At 36.8% G+C, this 13,217-nt stretch overlaps 1 protein-coding gene across 1 annotated transcript; it reads left to right on the top strand.

Annotated features, from left to right (window-relative positions):
* The first annotated feature begins 8,728 nt into the window (after nucleotides 1-8,728).
* On the top strand, nucleotides 8,729-9,705 carry LOC147850143 (uncharacterized). The gene is made up of 2 exons (XM_087336623.1): nucleotides 8,729-9,212; nucleotides 9,354-9,705. The coding sequence occupies exons 1-2, from the start codon at nucleotides 8,756-8,758 to the stop codon at nucleotides 9,467-9,469; spliced, it is 573 nt and encodes a 190-aa protein (XP_087192749.1). The 5' UTR covers nucleotides 8,729-8,755; the 3' UTR covers nucleotides 9,470-9,705.
* Nucleotides 9,706-13,217: the final 3,512 nt, after the last annotated feature.

Below are 13,217 nucleotides of genomic sequence, written 5' to 3'. Positions count from 1 at the left end.
CAAATTTGAAATATTGCGCCAAATGTGCGTACTTGACCTTCTTGTCGATTATATATCGGTACCAATACAATCATTAGAACCTTTGATATCCTCTATGGATTTCAGTTTTATATTTTTCCCTTCTTGACAAAACTTCTCACATGACAATCGAGAGGGGTAGAGTTAATGAAATTATTTGTGTAATTGAATTCATGAGGTTTTCATTTACGATACCGATATTGACATTCAAAACATTCGAATTGCTATTGTATGTCTCTTGATACAACAAATCATTTATGAATCATGATCCAACATTGGCACTCACATCAAATATCATGGTGGTCTCTTCCAATTAAATATTGGATGAGTCATTAGATCATGGTTTGGAATCTGGATCGAACAAGAGCCAAACAATCTTATTAATACATATGCATTTGAAATATTCCAATGAAGAAACAAGTATCCCATAAAATAGTGATGAAGCATACTCTCACATAACTAAATTTGTAATGCAACCCACAAATGATGAAATGTTGATATGTACAATTACAATAATTAGAATAATATAACATATTTGAAATACAAAAAAAATGTTAAGTTCTTCCTTTTATTTAGTCTTTACAATTTCCTTTTGAATTAGACTTCTTGCACTTCAAAAGTAGTGTTAAGTTTTTAACCAAATTTTGTGTAATTAAATTATTACATGATTTTGATTTCATATTAACAATGAACCATGCTTGGTTTATGTAAGATATTCTATGCGTATTTTGCATCGAAGTTTGAACCAATCTATCACAATGGGAAAGTGGCCATTCTATCAAGATATCTCACATCACTTAATTACGAGGGTGGACTTTAACACACTTGTTGTGGTGATGTGGCAGACCCGAAAGGTAGAAAGTGGAAAAAAATAGAGGGCCCAACCATTGGGGAGTGACATCCACTAATTCCTTGGTTAGCCCACCCATGGAAAGAGCTACCCTTCAAGACTTGGTAGTGATACTTGGAAGTGCAACGCTCCAAGGTATGAGTCATGTTAATCCCTTCGAAAAAATGTGATTCAAATGTATCGTTGGAGTATAAAATTTGCATAGTAAGTATCCTCTTGATATGCTCATCGATCTCATCATCAACGGATGAAGTTGTTTTGTCAAATCAATGGAGCTCTATAGATCATCTTTATGTTTCCTCTATCAAGACAAATGGGATGGGATGAAGAGATATTGTCAAGGTCTCTACTATCCCTCAATGTGTTGTGGTCACTCAATAGCTCATGATAGTCACTTAGTCACACATTATAAGGTTTGGTTTGACAACAATGATGTCCTCGATTGTTGTAGTTGTGACCAACTTTGGAGCATACCACAATGTTGATTCGTTGAAGTGACATATGTGAACTTTAAAACCCTAAGGAAATAGCTAAAAAAATACACGTTTCTTGACTTTGCAACAACTAGTTTGTTTAGAATTCATAGAATATGCATGCATAGATGTTATCAAAACATTTAAGTGATACAAATTTGATTGCTTTCCATACGATCACTTGTGCGGAGTCATATCATGTACTCGAGTAGTTAGGCACCAATGCATGAGATAAATAACCCGGCTTTGGGATGCCCCAAAAATATGTTTTCAGATACTATTACAACCTATGCTTGCTATGAGTGCTTATTGTCTTCCTTTTCATCATAGCATGGGCCACTTCCTTGATGAATGGTGTTTGGCCAAAACCATACTACCATGTTGGCAAATCCATTCCTAGTTAGGCTAGAGACCAACTCAAGTGAGCCAAAGCAAAGCAACAACTAACAATCATGTGCCATATGGCAATATAGGTAAAGGTATGTACATAAGAAGTTATAACAAGTTTCATGTTTAGGAATTGGATAACATAGTGTAGTTTGTATAGAAAAGGTTTAACAACTAGATAGTTTAAGGATTGACTATATTTAAAGTCGGGACACATAACTACAACAATAGTGACCATGCCTTGATAAATTACCAAGTCCTAAATAGGAAATGAATAATGCCCTAAAAGGGACATTCCTTGCTTGGTGATTTAATTGTGTTTCCCTTTCTTATCTCCTTATCTATACTTGTTTTTCTTTCCATCTTCTTTTCTTGCTGTGTTGCAAATGAATAAGACAATTTGAGATCCTCTTTTCAACATGGCACTTCAAAACAAACTAGATAAATACTTGGTACATTACCCAATATATACTATTTTGTATGTAATTGTATACTAATTAGGTACTAATCATATGTGTAACTAGTACTAGTTATGTGAGTGATTCTTAATCATGTCACATGTGTGTGATTACATAGTGGAAGCATATGTGTTAATCTGTGCTTGTGTGCATATGAGAGGAAAATTTAATTAAGAGAGAGAAATAATTAAACAATAAACATACAATAATAGTTGATGATTAATACTTGAGAAAATAAGCACAAAAGAGCAAATGCTATTAAACATCAATTTCAAAAGAACCACGTGTTCCTTTGTGGTGTGCATGTGTTCCTTTGTGCCACCCTTTTAGCTCACCCTTTTTAGGATGCGTGTGCTCAAGTTGACCCACCCTTTTAGCACACCCTGTTTAGCCAAGCCAACCCAAATGGGTTCCGTTGTATCAACTATAAATTGATTAAGAAGTAAGAAGCTAAGTAGACTAATTTTTGATCTCTTATGTGCATTTCACATATTGGTGGAGATGCGGGGTACCAGTCCCCCACATTTAAGCATCTACCTCTTCCGCTTCGTAAGTAGCATCACCCTCACCACCATCACCGACACTCTTGTTAGTCTCTTGTAGTAGTATCTCTTCTATTAGCACCACCTTAGTTCACTAGTTAGGCCTCCCGATATCCACCACTTCCTCCATCCAAGTCCGTTTTTGGCGATCGCCATCTATACCTCTCTAGCACGTAAGCCCACTACACCTTCACCTTAGACACTCTCACTTTCTCACACCACTTTTATGTCTTGCCCCACCAATTCTTCCCCCTCACCTTAGGTTGCCCATTAACTTCTTGTCCCATGAGTTTCTCTGATCCCCCTCCTATACGATAGCCCTCCTGACCCCCACCTCAACCAAGTCCAGGTGGCCCTTAGACCACAAGAGTGATTGATCTTTCTTTGCCAAATGATCTTTTCCCCGATCCCCCTCTGACACGATAGCCCTCCTGTCCCCCACCTCAGTCCACAGGTGCGATTCATCTCTCGCCGCCATATGATCTTTCCTCAATCCCCCTTCGACACGATAACCCTCCTGTCCCCCACCTCAGCAAAGTCCAGGTGGTCCTCAGTCCACAGGAGCGATTTATCTTCGCCACCATATGATCTTTCCTCGATCCCCCTCCGAGATGACACGATAGCCCTCCTGTCCCCCACCTCAGCAAAGTCTAGGTGGCCCTTAGTCCACAGGAGTGATTGTTCTATATTCGCCGATTGATAACTCGTTTTTCGTCATTAGCCCCGTCCAACTATCAAGGCCAACAGTTCCATGGGGATGTCCTCAACGTCGTTGCACCTCAACTACGTGTCCATAGATGTTTACATCCCCACGCCATCTTCACCGAACGCCTCAACAAGACCCTCAAACACGAGATGGTTGCATAAATCAACCCTTTTCAAGCACTCTATGGGTGTAACCCTCGCCTCGCACTAAAATCAACGATGGATTTCCATTTGAAACCTGCTATCAGATGCTCCCCCTCCTTCGACAAGCCATTGTTCTTGTTCTTGTTCTTGTTCTTGTTCTTGTCCTGTTCTTGTTCATGCCCCTCAATCTCTTGTTTCTCGCAGGGGGGAAATGTGGTGTGCATGTGTTCCTTTGTGCCACCCTTTTAGCTCACCCTTTTCAGGATGTGTGTGCTCAAGTTGACCCACCCTTTTAGCAAACCCTGTTTAACCAAGCCAACCCAAATGGGTTCCGTTGTATCAACTATAAATTGATTAAGAAGTAAGAAGCTAAGTAGACTGGTTTTTTATCTCTTATGTGCATTTCACACTATTAAACATCGATTTCAAAAGAACCACGTGTGAGTGGACATGCAATGGTAACAAGATTCTACAATGAATGAGTGAGAAAATAGGATGTCTAGAAAATATCTAACATTGATTCAAAGCACAACATCTTATTTCATCGAACACTTATGGAGTTGACCTACATGAAGGCAACTACAAAATATTTACAACTACAAGGATCTTAACAATGGGTTAACTAAACAATCATAATTGAGCTTGATATCTCGATTCTCAACACTTAGTCATTAATTGTCTGTCACATGGGGTTGATAAATATGGATAAAAAAAACATGTGAACCAACAACAACAAAGCTCAAACAAAACTATAAGGGACTTAAATATGGTTGGGCACATGTGGTTAATGAAGTGAAGAAAAAACACAATTATCAATTGTATTAGTTTCTCTTACAATGGTAATTAAATGAAAAGTTACTCCAAATCACTAGACTCGTGAAGGAGCTAAGCGTCAAGGTGGCTACAAAGGAATATAAGCTTCAAGATGCCTCTAAGTGCCTTGGCTTGTAAAGGTAATGTTGGATGGGAAAATAATGAACTATATCATTGTTGTAACTTGTAACCATGGTAAGTGATCAAACCAAATAGTTGTAAATATACAATAACTCATATCTAAAACAATGACCCTAACTAGTGGAGAAACAACTCGTTGCTTTTCCCCAGCAACTACAATAGGCAAAGGACAAATTCCAACTAGTGGAGAAAAAATTCATTCACCATCAACTACAATAGGCAAAGGACAAATTCAAGAGAGTTGTAGGAGGGGTTAACGTTGTTAAAAATTAGGTTTTGAAGGCCCTTACGTGAAGAATTGTAATATTTATATAAGATCCAAAATATTAATGGTTTTATGGGTATATTAAGATTCAGGTAAATCACATAAGATTTGGACACATGTCAAGTATATGCAATGGCATGCAGACCTAGGGTGCAAATATAAACTAAGAAGTAGCTAATGTCACGAGGGAAGAGGAATACCTCTATCAAAACCTTGTTCAGACACCAGTGGTATGGTGAGGCTCTTGTTAATGATAATGTTTTGTGGATTTACACATAAGGTATGATCTTAGGTGATATTCGATGGTATAGAATAACGATGGTGTTTATGATCCATTGTAATTCCTTGGATTGGGGGGTGATTTGGAGGTAATGTGCCCTTAATCTATTTATTTCCTTAAATATATAATTTTTGCTTGATCATTAGTTTTTCTTTAACATCCTACCTCCTTCATTGATAGTTACGAGGGACCTCTACGGTTAATGGATGAAAAACATACAAAGGAGTGGCTTTACGATCAAGAATTGGTGTTAATGGCAACTTTTGAGGCATTGATTGCACTTCAACAACAATTTGAGCGTTTTATCAACCCAACAAGAGGCCTTCAAAAATCCCTTGAATTGGTTCGTACCAATGGCCAAAGCAAAATGATGATAGCAAGGTGATGCAATGAATGTTGACATTGTTGATGATTGCCAAAAGTCTTATGGCAATGGGTAACAAAATCTAGCCAATTGCACTTGCTCAACATGAACGGGACACCCAAGGACAACAAAGAAAAGGAAGATAAATTCCTTATCATGGAAGCAGTGTGACACTTGATGGTATCAACAAAATGGAAGCTAATTTCCTTGTCATGTAAGTAATAGATGTTAGAGGTTCAACACCACATTGCCACGTGGGCATACGAAATGGATGGTTGAGAAGCCATTTGAAACTTTTACTAGTTCAATGAGTTCCCACCAAGCCCTCAATCACCGAAAAGTTTAGACACCAAAGCCATTAAACGTTTTGGTGCTACCACTACAGTAGCTCCAATTGATAACCCATTGATGAAGCTAATGTGTGAATTCATTCAAGTCCACATGGAAATGGATGGTTGAGAAGCCATTTGAAACTTTTACTAGTTCAATGAGTTCCCACCATCCTTACAACAATATGCTTGTCACACGAGCCCTCAATCACCAAAAGCCATGTCTAAACCTTTTAGTGCTACCACTAGAGTAGCTCAAATTGATAACCCATTGATGAAGCTAATGTGTGAATTCATTCAAGTTGAGTCATTTCCCATCCATTTTATTTTTACTGTGGAGTCTAGTACATGTGCCCCAAAGGGTGTGTGGTATGGCCTTGATATCTCAACAACAATAATCATTCCAAATATGATATTGTTATCAAACCTTCTCAAGATGGCATGTTTTGTGAGTTTGAGTTTTTGGATAATAACCTATCGTCACTTATGATTCAATCCCCCGAATTTGTAGGAACAACTTCATGACAAGTATAGTAAGCCTACCTGAAGGTTAAAGTTAGCCATGGTACATATAAGAGGATTGTAAGAATAACTAGAGCAACGTTCTACCCAATGGTTGTAAATGAAATATCATTACTTAATTGGAAAGATACCAAAGGTTGTAAATGAAATATCATCCCAACACTTAATTGGATATTTAATTGGAAAGGTATCTAAGGTTGTAAATGAAATATCATTACTTAATTGGAAAGATACCAAAGGTTGTAGATGAAATATGATTACTTAATTGGAAAGATACCAAATGGTGTCAATGAAATATCATTACTTAATTGGAAAGGAATCTTGACACATTCAATATTTATGAACGATCTACTTAATCATATGCAAATGAAATATTAGGATACAACATGACAAGATATTAACACACACAACATGGTATTTCAATATTTAGTCAACATGTTATTTGGGTTCAACAATGTTGTCATTAGAATCAACGATGGCAATATTTTAGGACAAATTTCATAATGCAATATAATGCCAAAGAGTGTTCGTATAGTTGTGTTATTCTTGGTTTGGGAGTTTGATTTTCATATCGTTATTGTTTGATTTACTTCATTGTTTAGTTTCATATTTGGTCATTCTATTGTTGTTTTTATGGAATTGATAACAATGACTTTGTTGAAAACATTTACATATGAACTTGAATTGTAATTGGAAAACACCTTGCAATCAATCAAGGCCAACTTTGGCATTTCAACTATTTGAACAATTTGATGTGACAACACTTATGGATAAGATTTGTATGGAAAAGACGGTCAATAACAATGAGATCTATAGGATTCATACAAATTCTATCTAGTATATTTCACAAACCAATATGTTATTGGGGTGTGATAAATCATTAACACATATGTTTCACGTTGAGAGAAGTCCATTACAATCTTGTTAATGTATGTATACATATATGAATGCTTAGTTTGCTATAATTAAATAACATAAAATTAAATTAGAACTATGTATGTGGAGAGAAGCTTCTTTACTCTAGAGAGGTGAGAAATCATGTTCATTTAGTCTAACCCACATCTCAAGCATTAAACTCTAAGAACATTAAAACGACCAATGTTCCTTCTTTGCAATATGTTAAACTATAGTTCACATAAACAACGTTTTTTGTTTGTGCGACAAGAAATTGATATAATCATCCCTTGTGAAAGCACATTGTAACAGGAAAATGTAGAGTCGTGTTTGGTGGATGTATTGTTGCGGGAAGAAAAAAATAAACAAGTGGTTGTGGCTTCACAAATGACGTGTGTAAATTTAAATAATAAACATTATCCATAAACAAAGTGAAGTCAACAAATTTGTGTAAATGGAATAACACAGGATGTGTCATGCTTGTGCTTAATGATGAAAACTCTTGGGTATGTTATTGAAATTTAGCATCGTGGAAGGATATAGAAATGTCATTCAAATGAAAGGGAAAATATAAATTTGGTTCACAAAGAATAGTGCCCAAAAAAATAAACCCTATTGAATGTGTAATAAAAATAGGCAATTGTTCCATTACAAATGAGTAGTGGTAAGAGATTAAATGTGTCTATTGGCAAAGAGGGTGGTCATCACCAATCAAATGTGGAGAGAGGGTAAAATTTATGTCAAGAAACAAAATTGTTGCAATGAGATATAACCATGTGGGCATGGCTCAATGGAATGGGATCGTGTACTCATTACGATTACAACCAAAAGACATTGGTTCTCTTGGCATCTTGTTGATTTAATGATGATGTCCAAATATACATGCATATATATAAAGTAATGACCCAAGGAACTGCATAAGCAAGATTGACAAAGGATGGTTTATTTATATGAACAACAAGATTATGTGTTAAAAAAACAAATGATACATGTTGATGATATTAGGATGGACTAAGCACCATACTTACATACTCCAATAAGGAAAACATGCGTCCCATATTGTTCAATTGGGAGGAAAAAGGAATGCAAAGTAATAAAAAACAATCGCCTCCTTTCTTTAACATTCCAATTGGAATGTTGATTTTGACTAGGGAAAGATTTTTTACTAAATGGACATACCACAATAGAATGGGGAACATATGCCCTTCCATTTTTCCTTCTCTCTAGTTGCATTGATAGTAACCACTTCCGTAGGAAAAAGGACTACAATGTAATAAACAAGGATTGCCTACTTTATTTAACATTTCAATAGAAACCGAGGAAAAGTAAGCAACATAAGTTTTTGACCAAGGAGAGATATTATAAAATGGGTATAACACAATAGGACGGGGAATATATACCCTTCTCTTTTTGCTTCTTCTAATTGTATTTACAATAACCACTCCCCTAGGAATATTATACAGTAAGATTGTAAAAATTAAGCAACATTATGTCTACAACCAATGTGGATTTCTCCTACAATGCAACCCAACAAAATGAGGGGCATCACCCAGACCCAGGACTAGCCATAATGGGAGTCATCATTGTCGTCACGACGATAATTATCCTCCTTATCATTGCAAAGGCCATAAGACGAGCATGCATTAGTAGACATGTGGGTGATGGTTCTCCCTACGGGTCCAAAGGAGTGGTGGATAGGTGTTGTGGAGGGTGTCTAGATGGAGATGTAGAGGTGCCACCACAAGCAGTGATGCCTCTTGCACCATTGCCTCCTGAGAAAATGCCACCTCCTCCCCCTGTGCCTCCACCTCAAACAGAGTCTACTCCGGCGCAAGTGTCAATGACACCAATACCATCGGTTGCGACACAATCAACACCACCAACACGATTGACAGAACCTACTTCGGCGCAAGCAAGGAGCACAACCGCACACGTTCAAATCTCATCACCTCATCCTCACCCCCCTCATTTATATCATCACCCTCATCATCCTCTACCTCTACATCATATATCTCCTAGCTATCCAGGTAATGCACGCGCATGTGCTCACAAATCAATAACTTGTGTATGTTTTGCTTGACATTTTCTTGTTAAACAATCAAAAAATCCATGGAGGTAGTAGATTTGACAAATATGAGTATGTATCAACTATAATGGATGTTATATAGGTGGACCAACGTATATTCCTACTGGTCTCTACTACCCAACAACGTTGTACCCATACCCACTCTTATGCTCCTCCGGCCCTTGTCCATGCCCCAATTGTTGTACCTGTGGGAATTGATGAGGACAACATTGGGAAGGGGCCCCAAATCTAGCAGGAGGTGCAGAGTGGAATCGATCCATATCATCGCTGAACTCTGCGCTGCTTTTATCAACCTCTTCATGATGATCCATTTGGGGGCGGCGGAAGGGTCTCAGATTCGATTTCCCACAGCTTCTCTTCCGCATTATTCAGAAAATTTGTACAGAAAGCATCATGCTTAGCATACCTGTTTTTGCTTCTTTTGTTTTAACAATTCTAACAAAAGGAAAAGAAGAAGAAGAAGAAGAAGAAGAAAGATTTTAGTTCCTGATGAAGTAATATACTGAATTTATAACTAACGAAACTTGTACATCTAAGTTCTAGTCTAAAAAAGTTAGTGAAGTGGAGATAAATTGATCAACCTATATTAGAATTAACGTTTGTGTATGTACATGAATCCACAAGATGAAGCCAAACCTCTGGAACAAACTTGCATGGAGCATAGATAAGGATGACTTCGGATGCATAACCTTTATTATTTGCTTCCAAGACATCATGTCGAAGAAACTCTTAAGAAGCACACTCACTACATATATACTTAGATGATGCCTTGATGCGTGCTCAACTTACATGTCATAACAATAACAACTCACAAATGATTGAAGCAACAAAGGAGGGTGAAATGGTTATGTATGGAGATATCTAGACTTTAGGACAATCAAGATGAAGTTTGCATTAAAATGTCCCTCGTAGTAGTACCCTATTCTTCATTGAATGAAATTCAATGGATATCATGTCAAATATGTGATACTTTGAGGGTAGTTTTAAAGAGAAAGCTTCATGTAGAGTAAAACACATCAATTATGTGTGGCATACATGCTCAAACACACATGAGGTTGAGGTTTAGCTTTTTGTCCTCAAACATGCAAAAAAGCGAGCCCTACAAGGTCAAGACATGTGATAATATTGTATAGAATAGGGCTCGTAAACAAAAACCATGTTGTCCATTGGGTCAATGAAGCGCATTACATGTGGGTTTAGATGTGAATATGGAAACCCTAGATATCTATATGTGGTAATCAAGCCCAATGATTCACGTTGGCCTTGATGGAGAATCATCCTACATGCATTAACATGAAGGCACATTATGACTTTGTGCTAAGCATGCATTACAATAGAGAAAGTGATCATGTTTGATGTGAATGAAGTAGCGTACTAGCAAACAAGTATAAAGGTGGATTTGGACAAGAGTGTACTCAACAAGCCTGGATTCTATCTAAGAGAAATTTAGGCCAAAAATGAAGAAGAAAGAGCAAACACGTCACAAAAGTTAGTTTCATAACTCTCTCACAAAAAGGTTGTTCCGTTTCACATTGAGGTAAGGTCATTTGGCCTAAAACAATTGAGATAGTTTTGTTTTTCTTCTTTTCTCCTAATCGTGCACTTAGTTTAGTACTAACGTCGACATTCAATGCTTTTGTGCACAACTTTGTACATGGTATGCCCCTAGATTATGATGGTCTCAAAACCACAAGAAAACACAGTTGAGACACCAATTAGGACATAAATCATAGTTATATTTCATTATGAATACAAAAGCTTACAACCGTCCCAAATTGGGACAAACCACGATCAACCACTCGGAATTGGCACAAGTGGAGATTGAGTTGGGACAACTCCCCAAAACCACCAAAAAGGGAGAGAGAGAGAGAGAGAGAGAGAGAGAGAGAGAGAGAGAGAGAGAGAGAGAGAGAGAGAGAGAGAGAGAGAGAGAGAGAGAGAGAGAGAGAGAGAGAGAGAGAGAGAGAAATGTTACAAGCTCATTGGAACCAATATGAGAACAAGAGAATAGGAGAGAGTGAATCTCTCAAAATGGGAATGTCAGAATTGTTACAAATGAGGAGTAATCCTCCTTATACAGGCCAAATATGGCCATTGGGAGGTCCCCTTCGAACTCCCAGTCGGGATTGGGTTGTCCCAACCTAAGGTGGTGCCTTCTTTGGGACTGAGATTGGGCCCCGTGGTGAGTCCCAACTCTAATTAGGATTGTGCCCCAATTGGGACAACTTAAGGACATCACAATACTTTAGTTTTTCTTTTGTGTGGTCTCACAAAGTCTTGACATTTCCTCCTAGCATATAAAGAGTTACAAAAAAAACACTTATGACAAGATTGGACTTTAACATACACTCTCCAATGAAATGTGTTACACATAGTGAGTTTGGTTGAACTTGATATCTCATCAAACCAGCCTCCTAGCGACATCAAGACAAATAGAAAACCCCATCGGCATCCTATATCACAAAATATTTCTATGTATTATACCTCTTGAGCTAATTATATTATGCATCTGAAATAAGAGAGCTTGGCCTCACCAACAAAGCATTACATTGTCTTTACGATGTCATGTCAAAGGGGATGGCTAATCCCCTCTATGTACTTGAACTCCAAAACTATATGTGTTGTCTCAAGTCTCAGGACAATTAGTTTCTCACTTAGCCTACCATTATCCATTAAAACTTGTCACTAGTGCTACGGCCATATCATCAACTCCATGCTAATACCCGACCATGAACTACAATATCCCCAAAGAAACTATGCGAAAAGGAACAATAAATTGATCATTCTTAATATCAGAAAATGTGTATCAAACAAAATGTATACGTCGACCTCGAAGGTGATTGAGTCCCTTCAAGTATGAGATGTTTGTGAGTTTGATTCTCTCAAATCCCACATTGATTTTTTGTAACATTTGTAGTTTATATCTGATTTATTGGTTTTAGTTTATCTTATTATTGCTAGTACACCAACATTCCCAACAAATGCAACGAATATGGGATGAGTTTAATGATTAGCATGGATTAAAGTTTCCATTGGAGCTTAAATTATAGACTAAACATGAGCCAAACAAAAATAATTAAACTCCTAAATAATTAGATGGAATTTGAAATACCATAATTAGAACTATCTACGTGATATTCGGTATAATAGTTGTTTTTATGAATACGATGGGGTGTTTTGACAATTGGGATGATTACCCTAGCTTTAGGCACTCTCAAGTTTGATTGTCAAAACACCATGGTTTGGAATTTAGCACATTTATGTTTGGGATGGATGTAATGAATACCAATGCCAAATTAACATAATTTTACTCCAATCACATTTGAATAGCATAAGTCAAGCAACATTTGTCACAAGTCATTATATAGGATGTAGCAAAAGATATGAGATTAATTCGATTAACTTGCATCCAAAGTATTAAAATAGATTGCACAATACACTAGAATAGATTAAAGGGAAACACATGATTTTTTTTTATAAATATCAGCATAAATAATCATTGGAGGAAACACATGATTTATTTTTTAAATATCAGCATAAATAATCATTGGAGCATAATTGAATGAGAAACATTTTTCGTTGTCTTAATAGAGATTCCTTCTAGTGGAATCATTTTTGGATGTAATGAATGTGATTAATGCAAAATTTAAAAAATCCACTATTTACTCAAATAATACAATTTAAGACTGGTAACCATCAAATAAACAAACATAGTGTGTTTGTAAGTTATGAATAATTAAATGCTAGCCTCTAATATTAAAGTCATTATGGAGGAATTCTGACATGCTAACACTATTTTCATCGTCAATCACTATTTTCTCGGTTTAACAGGTTGCATGTGTTTGAAGTTTTGTAGTGAGCACATTATGAAGCATTAAACATAAGCCAACGAGCGTTGTCATAAATCATTGTAAGAGATGGAACCCATTAATGCAAACACACCGTA

The sequence above is a fragment of the Azolla caroliniana genome, unplaced genomic scaffold (genome assembly GCF_043228905.1).
Source record: "Azolla caroliniana isolate FFs.n. ecotype wild unplaced genomic scaffold, voAzoCaro1.0.p SCAF_21, whole genome shotgun sequence".
NCBI lineage: Eukaryota > Viridiplantae > Streptophyta > Polypodiopsida > Salviniales > Salviniaceae > Azolla > Azolla caroliniana.
The sequence above is the reverse complement of the archived record's forward strand: the minus strand, read 5'-3'. Positions and strand labels throughout refer to the sequence as shown.